Raw genomic sequence first — 20,944 nt, 5'->3', positions numbered from 1 at the left:
ATCTCCTAAAGAGTTTGTGAATAACAAAAAAATTTCTATAAAGTTGATTATATACATTAGACTGAGATGAGATGGCAGTTATGGTATGTAAACCTAACCTGAACATGTGGAAATAAGTTATATTCCTTAGGCACCAAAAAATTGAAAGTCAAAGTTCCTGCAGACAGGTATTTTGATTGTCCTACTTGTTAGGTGAGCATGGGAGGTAAAGACCAAACAGTAGAGGGAGTCTAGAAGCAATGATGACTGTTAGTCTGTGAGGTAATGAGGATGATGTAGTGTGGGGCCATGTGGGCAAAATCTAGTGGTGGATGGGTGTCTAGGTATGTGGGCAATGTGTTGAAGTGAAAGGTCACTTAAGTTGTGGTATGCAGGTCTGTGAGGTTACAAAACGTGGAATATCTATTAAGCATAGATATCTCCAAAGAATACTAGAAAGGTCTAACATTGAACCTGTTTTTTTTTTAACAAATAGTCAGTATACTGGTCCAGTTTATCACAAGTATTTTAGGATACTAAATTAAAATTATATTTATTAACAAAGTTAAAGTTGTCTAGGTGGACAATCTATATTTTCTATAATATAGGATATAAGTTTCCACACTTCTCTTGTATTGCAAAAGATAGAGTATAGTAATGCTAAAGGTGCATTTCATATCTTTATGGCTCTTCACTGTATAGTCCTTGTGGCTTAGTGCTTCTTTTTGATTATAATAATAATATGGCTCTTCAGTACCGCCTGGTACATTGTCAGCAATTATGAATTTAATACTAATATATACAAGTGAATGTGTATACATGCTCCAAGTACGTAGTTCACTACGTCTCAAGACGTGACTGACTAAATGTCCTCAAATACTCTGACCAAATTAGCAATCAGAACAGTATGGCAACCATTCGCCAACAACAATAAAGTCACAAGATAGACCCTAACTGGGGACCTTCAGCAGATCCTCCATAAAACTCTCTTAATACTGAATCTAGGTTCAGCATAACCAAATCCTGGACTACGACAGTGCGCAGATACCAAGCAAATCAGGTCAGAAGATACAGCTCAAGACCTGGGTTAAATTATTGTCAGTAAAACACCAAAAATCATTATGCTCTGTGAACAGAGTTATGAGAAGTATATTTCATTTCACCACCAGTCTAAATAATGAACAAATAACAAGAGAGATGTTGGTTGAACAAGGACCAGCAAGGGATGCCAATCTCCTAGCTCAGATGCGATCATGTGACTTGCACGAAGGTGAGATGCAGGCAGCTACTCGAACAATGAGCACAGAATAAAGTGTAAATATTATATCCTACCTAATGACTTTTACAACACGCATGGCTTATGGAGGAATGATTCTTATTCCACTTCCCCATGGATATGAAATGAAAAGCACTACGAACAAGAACTATTAAGATAAAATCAAAGAAAACTCAGATGAGTATGTGTAGTGTGACCTAAGTAGAGGTAGCAAGATGTACCTGAAATCTTGCATGTTTATAAGACAGAAAAAAAAGACACCAGCAATCCTACCATCATGTAAAACAAATACAGGCTTCCTTTTTACACTCACTTGGTAGGATGGTAGTACCTCCCCGAATGGTGTTGAATGATGAAAATATTTTCTTTTTGGGTCGCCCTGCATCGGTGGGAGACGGCAGACTTGCAAAAAGAATTAGAATACATGTAAAACGGAAACTCAAATTTCGAACTTTTTTCGTTCCAGAAGGCTGTTACCGAACGAATTTATTCCCATCAGGAATAATGTAAATTAGATTAGTCCATTTCAGACTCTGAAAACTACACTTAAATAATTGGTCGAGTTGGAAGCAGTTCGAAATTTGAGGTTCCACTGTATATACGTTGGGCCCCATTCATGGGGCGTAACATGTGCAATGGGGGGAGATGCATGAGTGGAGGTAATATGTTGGAATGGTGTGGGTGGAGATTACTCACTGGAATGGTGTGGGGAGATTATAGGGACAGGTTGTATGAGTGAGGTTGCTGGATGTGCAGTGTGTGTGTTTCTATGGGAGGGAGGGGAAGGTTGAATGAACAGTTGTGGGCAGAGGTATGATGCTTATGAACATAGCACTACAAAGTGTGGTACTAGATGTGTATGAACAGTGTGCTGAGCCTCAATGTCACACTAACCTTCACCCACCACCTATTTTTCACACACGCCCTCAACTTCCTGCCCATATGTCAGAGGGCAGAATAGCTATGGACATGACACCTTCACCTAACAGCAGCCCTCCCCACCTATTTTCTAAACACATGCTCCAGTGCCACATGGGACGGCAGTGACAGCATGCACCTGCAGGCCGCTCAGACCTTCATCCGGTACCTCGTTGTCACTCCCACCCACTAGCCTATAAGACAATGGACTTGCCCTGAGGTTCACTGCAAGATGGAGGGAAAAGACCAAAGTATGTGCCACATTTTTTGCCTACATGCACTTCATGTAAATAAATTTTTACATTCTCACAAGAAACTGGCCTTATCCAACCAAGGCAGGGTGGCTCAAAAGTAAATATGAAAGTTTCTCCTTTTGAATTTAGTAATATATACAGTAGAAGGGGTTACTAGCCCCTTGCTCCTAACATTTTAGCCGCCTCTTACAACACGCATGGCTTACGGAGGATGAATTCTGTTCCACTTCCCCATGGAGATGAGAGGAAAACCTGGAGGGGTGTGTATATATATGCTTTTACATGCATGTGTAGTATGACCTAAGTGTAAGCAGAAGTAGCAAGACGTACCTGAAATCTTGCATGTTTATGAGACAAAAAAAACGCCAGCAATCCTACCGTCATATAAAACAATTACAGGCTTTTGTTTTACACTCCCTTGGCAGGACAGTAGTACCTCCCAGGGAGGTACTACCGTCCTGTCAAGTAAGTGTAAAATGAAAGCCTGTAATTGTTTTTCATGATGGTAGAATTGCTGGTGTCTTTTTTTCTGTCTCATACCAAGGCATTGGTAAACGAGTACATTGCTAATTGAGTTGAGGCTGTAATCAAACACATTACACATTGACCGGTGAATATGCCCACATGCCTCGGTCACATACTATATTATTTAGAAATACATACAAATTATTTATAGGTCCCAGTAATGTTTCTAGAAGTGCTGGAGTATTTGAAACACTTATGTCAGACAGTGGCACTCCACATTGCTGATGGTGTGCTGCACTGCCTCTAGTGAACCTTGATATATCTTTTCTATCTCTCACTGTTTCACACACATAAGCATGACTGTGGCAATGAACAGATACATTTCAGCTACAAAAAGTTTTATACCAAAGCAATTATGTTTGCTTAGTATATATTACTTGAATGACAGGAGTCCCTTGAACAGAATCAAGGATTCTGATGTAGTCTGTGGACCAGTACTGTGCTTGTAGATATGAGGCATAACTATGACTGTGGCATGGAATATACAGTGGACCCTTAGGTAACGCCTTTAATCCATTCCAGAGAGCTAGCCTTTAGCTGAATTAATTTTCCCCATAAGAAATAATGGAAATCCAAATAATCCGTTCCAGACATCCAAAAGTATTAAACAAAATAATAGGTAGTAGGTTGGCAGACAGCAACCACCCAGGGAGGTACTACCGTCCTGCCAAGTGAGTGTAAAATGAAAGCCTGTAATTGTTTTACATGATGGTAGGATTGCTGGTGTCTTTTGTCTGTCTCTTAAATATGCAAGATTACAGGTACGTCTTGCTACTTCTACTTACACTTAGGTCACACTACACATACATGTACACGTTTATTTATACACACTCATCTGAGTTTTCTTTGATTTTATCTTAATAGTTCTTGGTCTTATTACTTTTCCTTTTATATCCATGGGGAAGTGGAATAAGAATCTTTCCTCCGTAAGCCATGCGTGTTGTAAAAGTCAACTAAAATGCCTGGAACAATGGGCTAGTAACCCCTTTTCCTGTAAAGATTACTAAAAAGAATAAGAAGAAGAAAATTGTCAAAGTGGGAAGTCTGAATGTGCGTGGATGTTGTGCAAATGATAAGAAAGAGATGATTGTGGATGTTATGAATGAGAAGAAACTGGATGTCCTGGCTTTAAGTGAAACAAAGCTGAAGGGGGTGGGAGAGTTTCAATGGAGAGGAATAAATGGGATTAGGTCAGGGGTTTCAAATAGAGTTAGAGCTAAAGAAGGAGTAGCAATAATGCTGAAGGATAAGCTATGGCAGGAAAAGAGGGACTACAAATGCATAAGTTCAAGGATTATGTGGAGTAAAATAAAGATTGGATGTGAAAAGTGGGTTATAGTAAGCGTGTATGCACCTGGAGAAGAGAGAAGTGTAGAGGAGAGCGAGAGATTCTGGGAAATGTTGAGTGAATGCGTGGGGAGTTTTGAATCAAGTGTGAGAGTAATGGTGGTTGGGGATTTCAATGCTAAAGTGGGTAAAAATGTTATGGAGGGAGTAGTAGGTAAATTTGGGGTGCCAGGGGTAAATGTAAATGGGGAGCCTTTAATTGAGCTATGTGTAGAAAGAAATTTGGTAATAAGTAATACATATTTTATGAAAAAGAGGATAAATAAATATACAAGGTATGATGTAGCACGTAATGAAAGTAGTTTGTTAGATTATGTATTGGTGGATAAAAGGTTGATGGGTAGGCTCCAGGATGTACATGTTTATAGAGGGGCAACTGATATATCAGATCATTATTTAGTTGTAGCTACAGTTAGAGTAAGAGGTAGATGGGAAAAGAGGAAGGTGGCAACAACAAGTAAGAGGGAGGTGAAAGTGTATAAACTAAGGGAAGAGGAAGTTCGGGCGAGATATAAGCGACTATTGGCAGAAAGGTGGGCTAGTGCAAAGATGAGTAGTGGGGGGGTTGAAGAGGGTTGGAATAGTTTTAAAAATGCAGTATTAGAATGTGGGGCAGAAGTTTGTGGTTATAGGAGGGTGGGGGCAGGAGGAAAGAGGAGTGATTGGTGGAATGATGAAGTAAAGGGTGTGATAAAAGAGAAAAAGGTAGCTTACGAGAAGTTTTTACAAAGCAGAAGTGTTTTAAGAAGAGCAGAGTATATGGAGAGTAAAAGAAAGGTGAAGAGAGTGGTGAGAGAGTGCAAAAGGAGAGCAGATGAAAGAGCGGGAGAGGCACTGTCTAGAAATTTTAATGAAAATAAGAAAAAATTTTGGAGTGAGTTAAACAAGTTAAGAAAGCCTAGGGAAAGTATGGATTTGTCCGTTAAAAACAGAGTAGGGGAGTTAGTAGATGGGGAGAGGGAGGTATTAGGTAGATGGCGAGAATATTTTGAGGAACTTTTAAATGTTGAGGAAGAAAGGGAGGCGGTAATTTCATGCACTGGCCAGGGAGGTATACCATCTTTTAGGAGTGAAGAAGAGCAGAATGTAAGTGTGGTGGAGGTACGTGAGGCATTACATAGAATGAAAAGGGGTAAAGCAGCTGGAACTGATGGGATCATGACAGAAATGTTAAAAGCAGGGGGGGGGGGGGATATAGTGTTGGAGTGGTTGGTACTTTTGTTTAATAAATGTATGAAAGAGGGGAAGGTACCTAGGGATTGGCGGAGAGCATGTATAGTCCCTTTATATAAAGGGAAAGGGGACAAAGAGATTGTAAAAATTATAGAGGAATAAGTTTACTGAGTATACCAGGAAAAGTATACGGTAGGGTTATAATTGAAAGAGTTAGAGGTAAGACAGAATGTAGAATTGCAGATGAGCAAGGAGGCTTCAGAGTGGGTAGGGGATGTGTAGATGAAGTGTTTACATTGAAGCATATATGTGAACAGTATTTAGATAAAGGTAGGGAAGTTTTTATTGCATTTATGGATTTAGAAAAGGCATATGATAGAGTGGATAGAGGAGCAATGTGGCAGATGTTGCAAGTTTATGGAATAGGTGGTAAGTTACTAAATGCTGTAAAGAGCTTTTATGAGGATAGTGAGGCTCAGGTTAGGGTGTGTAGAAGAGAGGGAGAATACTTCCCGGTAAAAGTAGGTCTTAGACAGGGATGTGTAATGTCACCATGGTTGTTTAATATATTTATAGATGGGGTTGTAAAAGAAGTAAATGCTAGGGTGTTCGGGAGAGGGGTGGGATTAAATTATGGGGAATCAATTTCAAAATGGGAATTGACACAGTTACTTTTTGCTGATGATACTGTGCTTATGGGAGATTCTAAAGAAAAATTGCAAAGGTTAGTGGATGAGTTTGAGAATGTGTGTAAAGGTAGAAAGTTGAAAGTGAACATAGAAAAGAGTAAGGTGATGAGGGTATCAAATGATTTAGATAAAGAAAAATTGGATATCAAATTGGGGAGGAGGAGTATGGAAGAAGTGAATGTTTTCAGATACTTGGGAATTGACGTGTCGGCGGATGGATTTATGAAGGATGAAGTTAATCATAGAATTGATGAGGGAAAAAAGGTGAGTGGTGCGTTGAGGTATATGTGGAGTCAAAAAACGTTATCTATGGAGGCAAAGAAGGGAATGTATGAAAGTATAGTAGTACCAACACTCTTATATGGATGTGAAGCTTATATGGTACATGCAGCAGCGAGGAGACGGTTGGAGGCAGTGGAGATGTCCTGTCTAAGGGCAACGTGTGGTGTAAATATTATGCAGAAAATTCGGAGTGTGGAAATTAGGAGAAGGTGTGGAGTTAATAAGAGCATTAGTCAGAGGGCAGAAGAGGGGTTGTTGAGGTGGTTTGGTCATTTAGAGAGAATGGATCAAAGTAGAATGACATGGAAAGCATATAAATCTATAGGGGAAGGAAAGAGGGGTAGGGGTCGTCCTCGAAAGGGTTGGAAAGAGGGGGTAAAGGAGGTTTTGTGGGCGAGGGGCTTGGACTTCCAGCAAGCGTGCATGAGCGTGTTAGATAGGAGTGAATGGAGACAAATGATACTTGGGACCTGACGATCTGTTGGAGTGTGAGCAGGGTAATATTTAGTGAAGGGATTCAGGGAAACCGGTTATTTTCATATAGTCGGACTTGAGTCCTGGAAATGGGAAGTACAATGCCTGCACTTTAAAGGAGTGGTTTGGGATATTGGCAGTTTGGAGGGATATGTTGTGTATCTTTATATGTATATGCTTCTAAACTGTTGTATTCTGAGCACCTCTGCAAAAGCAGTGATAATGTGTGAGTGTGGTGAAAGTGTTGAATGATGATGAAAGTATTTTCTTTTTGCGGATTTTCTTTCTTTTTTGGGTTACCCTGCCTCGGTGGGAGACGACCGACTTGTTGAAAAAAAAATAAAAAAAAATTTTACGTGAAATATACATTTCCCTATATAGAAAACAATGATACATGCACAATAAACACTACTGAAATGACACCTTTATTGTGGACTTAATGAGTGATGAGACGGGAGAGGATGAAGGCGTTGTTTGGAAGGGGAATCCTATTCTATAAATACTTCATGTAACGAGTCCTTTTCTGGGGTTACCTCCCTTCTTGGTTTTTTTAATGCCACTGGGAACAACTTGAGAGTCACTGGACCCGTGTCGCACAAAATGTTTGTCCGTCTCTCTTCCTCCTCCTCTGAAGCACATTTCTGAGCTGTGATCTATTGTTGTTGCACCTGAAGCGGTTAGCTCTTTATCGTCGTCCTCCACCAACGCTTCCACATCCTCGCCACTAACCTCCAACCCCATGGACTTCCCCAATGCCAATAGATTCCACAACTGGCATAGTCTCCTGAGGGATAGCCCCAAACCCTTCAAAATCCCTGTCTTGCACACACTGTTGCCACAATTTTCTCCAAGCAGAGTTCCAAGTCGTACAAGTCACTCCCTCCCAAGCCTTACCTATAAGGTTTATGCAACTGAAGATACTGACGTGATCTTTCCCGAACTCTCTTAGGGTTAATTTAGTGTCTGAGGTCATTTCAAAGTACCTTTGAAACACTGCTTTGGTGTACAGATTTTTGAAGTTTGAAATGACCTGCTGGTCCATGGTCTGGAGGAGAGGAGTGGTATTAGGAGGCAAAAACTTCACTTTGATAAAGCTCCCCCGCAATTTGCTCTTGCATGTTGTGAGGATGAGCAGGTGCATTGTCCATTACCAGGAGGCACTAGAATGACAATTTATTTTCCAGGAGGATCTTTTTCACAGTGAGGTCAAACACGTCATAAAACCAGTCCGGGAAAATGTCCGTAGTGACCCATGCCTTACTGTTTGCTCTCCACATCACACACAATTTAGTCTTGACGACAATGTTTTTCTTGAACACACTGGGAGTTTCAGAGTGATACACGAGTAAAGGCTTCACTTTGCAATCCCTACTAGCATTACTACAAAACATTAGAGTTAGCCTGTCTTTCACAGGCTTGTGTCCTGGGAGTGCCTTTTCCAACTGAGTAATGTAGGTCCTGTTTGGCATTTTCTTCCAAAACAGGCCTGTTTTGTCACAACTGAACACTTGTTGGGGTTTTAATTTTTCAGTGTCTATGTACTCCTTAAAATCCTGCATGTATTTTTCAGCCGCTTTTTTGTCAGAACTGGCAGCCTTATCACACTGTATGCCACTATGATTCTTAAATCTCTCAAACTAGCCTTTGCTGGCCTTAAATTCATTAATAGCAGCATCATTTGGAGGCATTTTCTTAATGAGATCTGCATGCAACTGCCTTTGCCTTTTCACATAATACTGACTGAGAAACACTATCTCCTGATAATCGTTTCTCGTTTATCCACACCAACAACACTCTCTCCACATCTTCGAATATTTGCGATCTCTGTTTTGTAAGCATACTTGCAACAACAGCTTCCTCGATTGCCTTTTTGTTGGCCAAGATAGTAGTGATGGTTGAATGGGGTTTGTTATATAACCTTTCAAACTCCGAGATACGCACTCCACTCTCGTACTTTGCAATTATCTCTTTCTTTAATTCGATAGTACACTTCACCCTTTTTACTACAGGGTTGGCACCAGAAGCTTTCTTGGGGCCCATGGTGACTTATTTAGCAGTTACAAGCCCTAAAAACAGTGGAATAATACAAAATATATTGCATGTGCGTGTGGAATCGTCCTCACTGGCTTTGTAAACAATAGCTGTACAAGGAGTATGGAGTGGCTGACACGTTCGGGACGAAAGCCCTTAACAGAGTTATTTGGCATTAGCCGAGCCAATATTTTTACACCAAAGCGAGCCATTAGCCCATTTTGGTACTAACTGATGAAGCCTTTACCCAAGATACCCACAGTTGTATCTTTCCACCTGTGCATCTGTGACGATTCTGCAGCATGTGTAATACGTGTTTGCTTAGATGACGATCAGGTTCGTGAGTGGCTCTCTCTCTGAGAGACAGACAGAGGGACAGATAGAGCCAACACCAGTCAAACAGGTATGACACATAATGAAGATTTAGACACGTGCAACATTTCGGTATCTACGGTCTTCAAATTATGTCCTAGAATCTGTATTGATAAAACCACTGGATGGCAAAACGTCTACAATAAAGATACCGAGATGTTGCATATGTGTCTAAATCTTCATCTTGTCAGTATTGTATACCATTCTTGTATAACAGGTATTACACATGCTGCAGAATTCATTCTCATTCTGTCTACTAACTCTGGGGACTCATCAGTGATAGGACATTCTGGAAGGATGCCACTACCAGTGACATCAAAATTGAAAGAATGCCGCATAAACGTTGCACATGGGTTGTCATCAAGGTTTTCGATATTTCCTCGATCATTTGTGGCTACATCCATCTCAGCCACTAAACTTGGGGTCAACATCACTTTCCTTGAAAAAGGTGTGCATTAATACAACATGACATTAGTGAATCCTTGGGGTTTGCCATGCTGTTTGCTCTAGCTGGCACTCAAATTGAACTGGTGCTCCCATGAGGTACTATGTGGTCCCAGACTTTAATATGGTGCACACCAAGTGTGCAGACCCTTTCTATACTGCCTAGGTCTATCAGGCCTCTGGTGTCAAAATTGAATGCCAGAAAAATAATGTATTGATCAACATCTGGAGTGCTAGCGGTAATGCACAGATCAGTGCTCTGACAGTCAAGGGGTTAATACTGTACAGTATTTATTACTTATCTTCAAGTCGAGTAGAAGATGCTTAAAATTCTGAGGCAAGTGTAGTGCGTGTGGCTGTGACCCTGCTGGGCTGAGGTTGATGTAATGTTGAACGTTAGGGATCTTGTGATAATGCTAGAGCTTCATCAATTGATTTATTGACTGTTGTAGTGAAATCCTCAGGTATTCTGTCATATGCCTCTGCTCCAAAGCACACTTTACGGCAATGCTTTGAGACAAGGTAGTTCTTTTCAATAAACAAATTCTGCAACTTTACCAACAGTATGCAGTAACTCGTGTATCTCTTGCAGTGTCACCATTGTTCCTTATGCCTCAGGTTCTTCATTCTCACTGTCTTCTGTTCTCAAAATCTAGGAATTTAATTCCTGCAACATTTCCTCTGCAGTTGGTTCCTCATCATCTCCCAAGAATTCACTGATGTTATCTGGTTGCATATCCTCAACTGCCAGATCAACAATTTTCTTTTAACCTGACTTTCTACAAATGGAGAACCTGTAAAATAATTCACCACACTAAGCCACATTTTTCTCCATCTAGTATTAGTTGTTGATTTTAGTATGTGATCCCATGCTTTTTTTCATAGTGGAGCACACCTACAATGTTAAATTTGTGCCAAAACTCTGGCATTCCATTGTGTCTCGTCAACAGCTGGCACCAGATACGGTATCACACTGCGTGGAGTGGCACTTAAATATTTTGATAATGCTTTGATCCAGTGGTTGTATTTGGTGGTAAAAAGATTACAACAATTATTTTATCAAGGATGAGAAGAACCCAGAATGCAAAATTTTTCAGGTCAGGTACATCCTCGCCTCAGGAATAAAGTGATGCTTGAACTCCTCAGTGAAGGCCTCCATCACCCATACTATGGAGTTGAACTTCCAAATCATAGACAACATGCTTTTGCCTTTACCTTTTAAATCACAGGGATTCTTGGAATGGTAAACAGGCAGGTGCAGAAAGTATCTTTTGTGAACTTGAATCCAGGAGTAATTTCTCTATTTTGCTCATGTATGTTCTAGATGGTATCTTTTTTCCAGAACAAACCTGTCTCGTCAGCATTAAACACTTGCTCAGGTTTGTAGCCAGCCTCAATAGATAATATCAGCTAGCACAGCCAGGACCTTTTCTGTTGCAGCATGGTCAGCAGAGGCACTCTCCCCACTGAACTTAATATTAAGCAACTCACTGCACACACTAAACCTGTTAAACCATCCAGAACTAAATATACTCTCATGTTCAGACTGTCTTACTTCCTCATGCACAATTTTATAGTATGATAAGGCTTTTATCCTAATAATAAGGTCAGCAAGTGGAACACTTTCGTTTTTCAATCCACACATTTAATAAACTTAATTTTATTTAACTCTAATGACCTATTCGCTGTATGACCCTTGCGGGTTTAGCTCTTAGTTTTAATTATAATAATAATGACCTATTCCTCATTCTTTTCACTGTCACACTGAAGATTACTTATTGCACAAGCCTTTATCTCTTACTAAACGAATCATTTATACTCAACACCAAGTAAGTAGTTTATTTCTTTGTAAAGGTTACAATGTGTAATTATAATTCCTATTTGCTAGGTACAAAGATAGTCACTATCATGCCGAGGCATTTTGGGCAAACTAATCCTAATACATAGGAACTAATTAAAACCAGATAAGATAATAGTACATAGAACTACATGTATACTTAAAACTAGACAAGAAGTAGTGGTTAACTGTTTTACAATTACATGTATATTGAAACTTAAATACAAGTGAGAGGTAGTAGGGTGGAGTAGGGTTCGGTAAAATATTCTTGAAATTGCACACAAAATCTACCTTACAAGTAATGGTGCAGGTGGTAATATTTTATGGATTGGCAGAATTAAAAGCCAGTATTTCACATAATAAAACTAATTAGCAGATGTTTAGTTGATTTGGTTAATATTGTGAGATAAGATGATTTTATGGATTAGCAGAATTAAGAGCCTAGAGGTCACATAATGAAACTAGTTAGCAGATGTTTGGTTGATTTGGTTAATATTGTGAGATAACATGATTTTTTTAGCAAAGTCCTAAATTTATAAGCTGTCAGGGGATCCTTGACCTGTTGCTGTAGCAAGTTCCAGATTTTCGGGCCCTTTATGTGTGTAGCGTTCTTGCATAGTGAGAGACTGACTCGAGGGATGTTGAAAAGTGCCTTATGCCTTGTATTGTGGCTGTGCATTTTGTTGTAACTTTCAAGTAGTTTTAGGGGAGGGTTTACAGTGGAGTTTAATGTTCTGTATATGTAGTAGGCATGATAAAAAGAGTGTATGTCTTGTATATTTAGCAAGTTGAGTCTTTTGAAAAAGTGGTGGGGTGTGCTGTCTAGCACAGGAGCTGGTTAACACCTGCACAACAGCTTTTTGTTGCTGTCTACATGACACATGCACCAGTCTTCAGCACGTCAATTACCTCAGTTTTTTTCAAAATATGTACAGTTTCATGCTTAATTTTCTTCCTTGCTTCACCACTATCACATGTACATCATATGGATGCCATAGTAAGTATGCAAAGATGAGATGGGATGATGAAAAGGAGAAAAAGATGAGCAATGGGCACTGAGCAAAAATTATATGGTACGTACATGTCCAGATAATGATCTGTGTGGGAGGCTGTTTGTTTACATCCCCTCATCCCCTTATATTGAGAATGCTCACAGCTTGATTTCTACAACTGAAAATGTAACATGGTGGGAAGTGAAGAAGCTTGAAAGGCTGTTCAAGGTACAGTGGAACCTCGGTATATGACCAGCTCCCTACTCAAACAAAGCCCAGCACTCGACCAAACAAATACAACCTGCCAGAACTTTGCTGTAAATTATTTCGTGTTTCTTTGCATTTTTTGGTGTTTTTTTGTATTATTTGTATAAATAAGTCACCATGGAGCCTATGACAATTAGCAATAACAGCCAACCAGAGAAAATTGGTTGGGAAGAACGTGTTTGATACTCAAACGGAGCAGCACTCGAACAGCCTTCTGGAATGAATTAAGGTTGCATACCAAGGTTCCACTGTATTCACATTCCTCCTCAAGGTATTGTTGTGATGCAAGGAGAAATGTATCCAATCACTATTACATGTAAACTTTCTGTAAACAACGAACATGTGGAGGAACACATGAAGAAACAGTAAACGGATGTTGCTCTCCTCTTCTACCATGTTAAGGATGTTTTCTTGGTACAATGACCATACCTGGAGTATACATGTAGAGGGTTTTGGGGGGTCAATGCCCCTGTGGCCCAGTCTGAGACCAGGCCTCATAACTCATTCACTTGACAGAACCAGGAATGATGGGTAGGATACAAGTAGATTTTAAATGTTCTATAAATAAATCAGCACTGTATGACTCTTGTGAGTTTAGTGCTTAGTTTTGACTATAATAATAATAATACACAATTAAATTAGCTAGGACAGCACTAATAGGTGAACCCACACATGCTTGTGCTTCGAAGCTGAAGCACGTGTAAATGATGCATAGTTCTCTCTCTAAGCTATAGGATATCCAAAACACTGGCCAGAAATCATTACCACCCAACACTGATACCACCACCTTGCGCAGAGGAACACTGAAATAAACCTACTGGCCTACTCTGGGCAGAACCTTCACCAGTTCACATATTTGTCCTACCTAATTTTAAAGCTACTGTCTCCATCCTCATTTTTGTTATATTGCCCCACTTTTTCATTGTTCACCTGACTCTTTGCATTATACTATATACACATTCTAGATGACTCTGAATTAGAATTGAAGAAGCCACTTGCAGGGAAACACTTCCTTATTAAATATCTTAATCTTTGAATGTGTAAGCACGCCTCTTGATGAAAGTTTTTCTTTTTTGGGCAACCCTACCTTGGTGGAAGACAGCCAATGTGTTAACCCTTTGGGGGTTTCGGACGTACTAGTACGTCTTACGACCCCGGGTTTTTGACGTAATAGTACGCCTAAATTCTAGCGCCCTCAAATCTAGTGAGAGAAAGCTGGTAAGCCTACATATGTAAGAATGGGTCTATGTGGTCAGTGTGCACAGTATAAAAAAAATCCTGCAGCATACAGCGCGTAATGAGGAAAAAAAAAACTGACCGTGTTTTTGGATTAAAACAGCGACTTGGCACTGTATTTTCGTATGGTATTTATTGTTGTATTCTAGTTTTCTTGGTCTCATTTTATAGAATGGAAGACATATTACAGAAATTGAGATAATTTTGACTGGTTTTACAATGAAAAGTGCCTTGAAATTGAGCTCAAAGTACCAGAAATGTTTGATTTTTACCAAAATTCAAAAGTAAACAAATCATGCCAAGCGTCCAATACACATCAACTGGTGAGTCTAATATTCTTTCACAAGTGCGCTGATATTATTTATACCATTTCTACACTAATGCAGTAGTCTGCATAACAGTAAATCTTATTTTTTTTGTAAGAATAAAAATTCAAAGTGGAAAGCCAAAGAAATATAAGAGGGGCCCGGGGGTATGACTAACGAACAGAGAACTTGTTATTTTAGTGCCAGGAATGTCTTTCTTGTTTATTCTGGACCCTATTCGGAAATTGGCATCTTTTGAAATTTGTGTGAAATTGGCAAAATTGCTAAATACTGACCACTTTATTGGATAGTTGAAATCAGTAAATGGGTAGTTTCTTGTACTCATTCGATAGAAAAAATGGAGTTTTAGCAAAATAGTTATGATTTTTGTCGACTAGTACACTGGAATTGGCAGAAAAGTGGGCAAAATAGCCGATGCATAAACATCGTCGAGACTGCTAACTTCGCAAGAGCATAATTCCGTAAGTTTTCCATCAAATTTCGTACTTTTGGTGTCATTATGATCGGGAAAAGATTCTCTATCTTTTCATAAGAAAAAATATTTTTTTTTTTTAAATTTGGCCGACCCTGAGAACAAGTAAGTCTCTGAGAGGACCTGTCGACCCCCAAAGGGTTAATAATAATAATAATAATACAGTATCTTCCAGTCAGTCAAATGAGGCTGAAGTGAGATTTTTGAATCTGTAAAAAAAAAAAAAACACGGGTACTGATGGGCCCCTTAACGTACAATAGTGCCTCAGAATACAAATCTGTTTTGTTCCAGAAGGCTGTTCGAGTGCCGATACCGAATGAATTTGTTCCCATAAGGAATAATGTAAATTAGATTAATCCATTTCAGACCCCCAAAAATAATTTCGCCCCTTCATTGGGCATGGATGAGAGCAGAGACCGCGGCATCAGAAGAAAGTAACATCATTATTATACCGTTTTTGCATGCTGTATTTTTGTTAGTATGGTTCTTCACGAAGACCAATTTGTTAATGAGGTTTCCAGGAAATGTTGTCGAGTCCCTGGAAACGTCGGTGGAGCTGGTGGTTGTCGGCCCATGCAGAATTAAGGTAGGAATCATCATCATCATTGTCCAATCGCTGTAAAATGAAAGACAGGCAGTAAGCTAATAAAAAATAAATTGTAGACAAAGTATGTTGAAAAATATGTTACCCAGTGTGGGCTTTATCAAGTAATGTAAAGATCACAGCACTCCTGCTTTATAATTAAGGGTGAGCTAAAGTATCAGTGTCGCTGGTAATGGCTAATTTTGATGGTATGGGTATGGGCCTAGAATTGAGTACAGATACACCATGGATTTTCCAGCACCCTTAATTCCAAAGCCTTGCTGTTGTATTAATTTTGCCAGACCACCAGAGGCTACGTAATAAACAACAATACACCTCTCACCCACTAATTATACATCTCCTTTTACCCAATGCATTCACACCATATATCTTTTTTTCTTTCAACGAACCAGCTGTATCCCACCGAGGCAGGGTGGCCCAAAAAGAAAAATGAAAGTTTCTCTTTTTAAATTTAGTAATTTATACAGGAGAAGGGGTTACTAGCTCCTTGCTCCTGGCATTTTAGTCGCCTCTTACAACACGCATGGCTTATGGAGGAAGAATTCTGTTCCACTTCCCCATAAAGATTAGAGGAAATTAACAAGAACAAGAACTAGAAAGAAAACAGAAGAAAACCCAGAGGGGTATGTATATACAGTGGACCCCCGGTTAACGATTTTAATCCGTGCAAGAGGGCTCATCGTTATGCGAAATAATCGTTATGCGAATTAATTTTCCCCATAAGAAATAATGGAAATAAAATTAATCCGTGCAAGACGCCCAAAAGTATGAAAAAAAATTTTTTTTACCACATGAAATGTTAATTTTAATACACACAAACTGAAAAAGGCATGCACAATTACATGACACTTACTTTTATTGAAGATCTGGTGATGATTGATGGGATGGGAGGAGGGGAGAGCATTATCTTCTTACTGTTTAGAAGGGGAATCCCCTTCCATTAGGACTTGAGGTAGCAAGTCCTTTTCTGGGGTTACTTCCCTTCTTCTTTTAATGCCACTAGGACCAGCTTCAGAGTCACTGGACCTCTGTCGCACAACAAATCTGTCCATAGAGCTCTGTACCTCCCGTTTCTTCAAGACTTTCCTAAAATGGGCCATAACATTGTCATTGAAATAGTCACAAGCACGGCTTGCAACAGCTGTGTCAGGGTGATTTTCATCTATAAAGGTTTGCAGTTCAAACCACTCTGCACACATTTCCTTAATCTTTGAAGTAGGCACAATGGATTCCACAACTGGCATAGGCTTCTCAGGGTTAGCCCCAAACCCTTCAAAATCTTTCTTAATTTCCATACTAATTCTCACCCTTTTTACCACAGGGTTGGCACTAGAAGCTTTCTTGGGGCCCATGGTCACTTATTTTCCAGAAACACCACCGAAAACACTGTAATAATACGAAATATTCCGAGTGTATGCTTGGATGTTACCGCGGAGGCTGGCTGGTAAACAATGGGACGGCCGGCACATGTGAGGGCACATTGGACGCGTCTCGGACGAAAATCGGTATGCGGGTTTTTAATCGGTATGCGGGGCAAAAATTTTGCGATAAAAGTAATCGTTATGCGGAAAAATCGCTATGCGATGCCATCGTTATGCGGGGGTCCACTGTATATGCTTGTTCATGTATGTGTAGTGTGACCTAAGTGTAAGTAGAAGTAGCAAGATGTACCTGAAATCTTACATGTTTATGAGACAGAAAAAAGGACACCAGCAATTCTACCATCATGTAAAACAATTGCAGGCTTTTGTTTTACACTCACTTGGCAGGACAGTAGTATCTCCCTGGGAAGATGCTGTCTACCAACCTTCTACCAAGAAAATAAATAAATGTGAGGCATTACATAGAATGAAAGGGGGTAAAGCAGCTGGAACTGATGGGATCATGACAGAAATGTTAAAAGCAGAGGGGGATATAGTGTTAGAGTGGTTGGTATTTTTGTTTCATAAAATGGGAAGGTACCTAGGGATTGGCAGAGAGCATGTATAGTACCTTTATATAAAGGGAAGGGGGACGAAAGAGACTGTAAAAATTATAGAGGAATTAGTTTATTGAGTATGCCAGGAAAAGTGTATGGTAGGATTATTACCGAAAGAATTAGAGGTAAGACAGAATGTAGGATTGAGGATGAGCAAGGAGGTTTTAGAGTGGGTAGAGGATGTGTAGATCAAGTGTTTACATTGAAGAATATATGTGAACAGTATTTAGATAAAGGTAGGGAAGTTTTCATTGCATTTATGGATTTAGAAAAGGCATATGATAGAGTGGATAGGGGAGCAATGTGGCAGATGTTGCAAGTAGTATATGGAATAGGTAGTAAGTTACTAAATGCTGTAAAGAGTTTTTATGAGGAAAGTGAGGCTAAGGTTAGGGTGTGTAGAAGAGAGGGCAACTACTTCACAGTAAAAGTAGGTCTTAGACAGGGATGTGTAATGTCACCATGGGTGTTTAATATACAGTGGTCCCTCGATAATCGTAGGGCTCAAGAGTCGTAATTTTCGGAAATCGTAGCGATATTTTCGTCAAAACATGGGCTCGCTAATCATAGATTGACTCGCAAATAATAATTCGTCCGGGATGCGTACTCACGTTCTGAGCCGGGGCGGCCTCCCTTCCCAGCCAGTGTGGCATTGTTTACCAGTGAGTGACGGTCCCCTCACTTGCTCATACAAAATATTTTATAATATTCCATTCATTTTAGTACTTGCAAGTACTAAATAAGCTACCATGGCTCCAAAGAAAGCTCCTAGTGCCAAACCTTTGGTAAAGAAGGTGAGAAATACGATTGAATTTAAGAAAAGCATCATTGAACAATATGAAAGTGGCGTACATGTGGTCGAACTGGCCAGGATGTATAACAAACCCTATACAACCATATCTTCTATCGTGGCCAAGAAAAGGAAATTAAGGATGCTGTTGTTGCAAAGGGGATAAATATGCTGACAAAAATGAGATCACCAGTACTCGAAGAGGTTGAGAAGTTATTATTGGTGTGGATAAACAAGAAACAATTAGCAGGAGATAGTATTATGACGTCGATTATTTGTGAAAAGGCTAGGCAGTTGCACAACAATCTGGTAAAGAAATTGCCTGCAACTAGTGGTGATGTGAATGAATTTAAGGCCAGCAAAGGTTGGTTTGAGAGATTTAAGAACCGTAGTGGCATACACAGTGTGTAAGGCATGGTGAGGCTGCCAGTTTGGACCACAAAGCGGCTGAAAAATATGTGCATGAATTCAAGGAGTACATAGAGGCTGAAGGACTGAAACCTGAACAAGTGTTCAATTGTGACAAAACAGGCCTCTTTTGGAAGAAAATGCCAAAGAGGACCTACATTGCACAGGAGGAAAAGGCACTGCCAGGACACAAGCCTATGAAAGACAGGCTGACGCTCATGTTCTGTGCTAATGCTAGTGGGGATTTCAAAGTGAAGCCATTACTAGTGTACCATTCTGAAAATCCCAGAGTGTTCAGGAAAAACAATGTTATGAAGAGTAAATTGTGTGTGTTTTGGAAATCTAATAGTAAGGCATGGGTCACGAGGGAAATTTTTGTCGAGTGGTTCAATGAAGTGTTTGGCCCTAGTGTGAAGAATTACCTACTGGAAAAGAAATTGGATCTCAAGTGCCTCCTAGTAATGGACAATGCACCTGCTCATCCTCCAAACTTGGATGACCTAATTTTCGAGGAGTTTGGGCTCATCACAGTAAAGTTCTTGCCCCAAATACCACTCCTCTCCTCCAGCCCATGGACCAGCAGGTCATTGCAAACTTTAAAAAACTCTACACCAAAGCAATGTTTCAAAGGTGCTTGAATGTGACCTCAGACACTCACTTGACCGTAAGAGATTTTTGGAGAGAATACTTCAGAATCCTCCACTGCATAACCCTTATAGGTACGGCTTGGGAGGGAGTGACTACCAGGACTTTGAACTCTGCTTGGAGAAAATTGTGGGCAGATTGTGTCGACAAGAGGGATTTTGAAGGGTTTGGGGCTGACCCTGATGAGCCTAGGTCTGTTGTTAAATCTACTGTGGCACTGGGAAGTTCCATGGGGTTGGATGTGAGTTTGGAGGATGTGGAAGAGTTGGTGGAAGACCACAACAAGGAGCTCACCACTGAGGAGCTGCAAGAGCTTCAGCAGGAAGAGCAACAGATCGCAGCTCGGAATCTTGCTGCAGAGGAGGAGGAAGAGAGATGGAAGAAGTTGCCTTCTTCAGAAATTAAGGAGATTTTTGAAGTGTGGGGTAAGATGGAAAGATTTATGGAGAAACATCACCTTGACAAGGCTGTTGCAAGCCATGTTGGCAACATGTACAGTGAGAGTCTTGGCCCATTTTAGGGAACTGTTAAAGAGACGCCAGAAATAGAGCTCTCTGGACAGTTATTTTGCGAGACAGGACTCCAGTGACTCTCAAGCTGGTCCTAGTGGCATTAAGAAACAGAGAAGAGAAGTAACCCCAGAAAAGCAATTGGTACCTGAGGTGTTGATGGAAGGGGATTCCCCTTCCAAACTATAAATAATCCAATCTCTCTCCTTCTCCAGTCTTCCATACACTAAGAAGAATCGCCAATAAAGGTAAGTGTTATGTTGTTAATGTTTCATTCATCGTGTCCCATTGTATTGTTTAAGTACTACATCTATATTTCATGTAAACAATTTTTTTGTTTTAATACTTCTGGGTGTCAGGAACGGATTAATTGTATTTACATAATTTCTTATGGGGAAAATTGATTCGAAAATCATAGATTTCGATAATAGTAACACCTCCAGGAACGGATTAATTACGATAAACGAGGGACCACTGTATTTATAGATGGGGTTGTAAAAGAAGTAAATGCTAGGGTGTTCAGGAGAGGGGTGGGATTAAATTATGGGGAATCAAATACAAAATGGGAATTAATACAGTTACTTTTTGCTGATGATACTGTGCTTATGGGAGAATCTAAAGAAAAATTGCAAAGGTTAGTGGACGAGTTTGGAAGTGTGTGCAAAGGTTGAAAGTGAACATAGAAAAGAGTAAGGTAATGAGGGTATCAAATGATTTAGATAAAGAAAAATTGGATATCAAATTGGAGAGGAGGAGTATGGAAGAGGTGAATATTTTCAGATATTTGGGAGTTGACATGTCAGTGGATGGATTTATGAATGATGAGGTTAATCACAGAATTGATGAAGGAAAAAAGGTGAGTGGTGCATTGAGGTACGTGTGGAGACAAAAAAACGTTATCTATGGAGGCAAAGAAGGGAATGTATGAAAGTATAGTGGTACCAACACTCTCATATGGGTGTGAATCTTGGGATGTAAGTGCTGCAGCGAGGAGACGGTTGGAGGCAGTGGAGATGTCCTGTCTAAGGGCAATGTGTGGTGTAAATATTATGCAGAAAATTCAGAGTGTGGAAATTAGGAGAAGGTGTGGAGTTAATAAAAGTATTAGTCAAAAG

General features: G+C 39.9%; 1 protein-coding gene across 5 annotated transcripts in view; it reads right to left on the bottom strand.

Annotated features, from left to right (window-relative positions):
* Positions 1 to 11,590: 11,590 nt before the first annotated feature.
* The window catches only part of LOC128688039 (cilia- and flagella-associated protein 298), a 68,860-nt gene continuing 59,506 nt past the window's right edge, over positions 11,591 to 20,944 (bottom strand). For all 5 annotated transcript variants that reach the window (XM_070090060.1, XM_070090056.1, XM_070090057.1 and 2 more), the window contains one exon: positions 11,591 to 15,511. In XM_070090060.1, coding sequence (XP_069946161.1) covers positions 15,401 to 15,511 — 111 coding nt within the window. In that variant the 3' untranslated portion in view covers positions 11,591 to 15,400. The remainder of the gene's footprint in view (positions 15,512 to 20,944) is intronic.

The sequence above is a fragment of the Cherax quadricarinatus genome, chromosome 30 (assembly GCF_038502225.1).
Source record: "Cherax quadricarinatus isolate ZL_2023a chromosome 30, ASM3850222v1, whole genome shotgun sequence".
NCBI lineage: Eukaryota > Metazoa > Arthropoda > Malacostraca > Decapoda > Parastacidae > Cherax > Cherax quadricarinatus.
The sequence above is the reverse complement of the archived record's forward strand: the minus strand, read 5'-3'. Positions and strand labels throughout refer to the sequence as shown.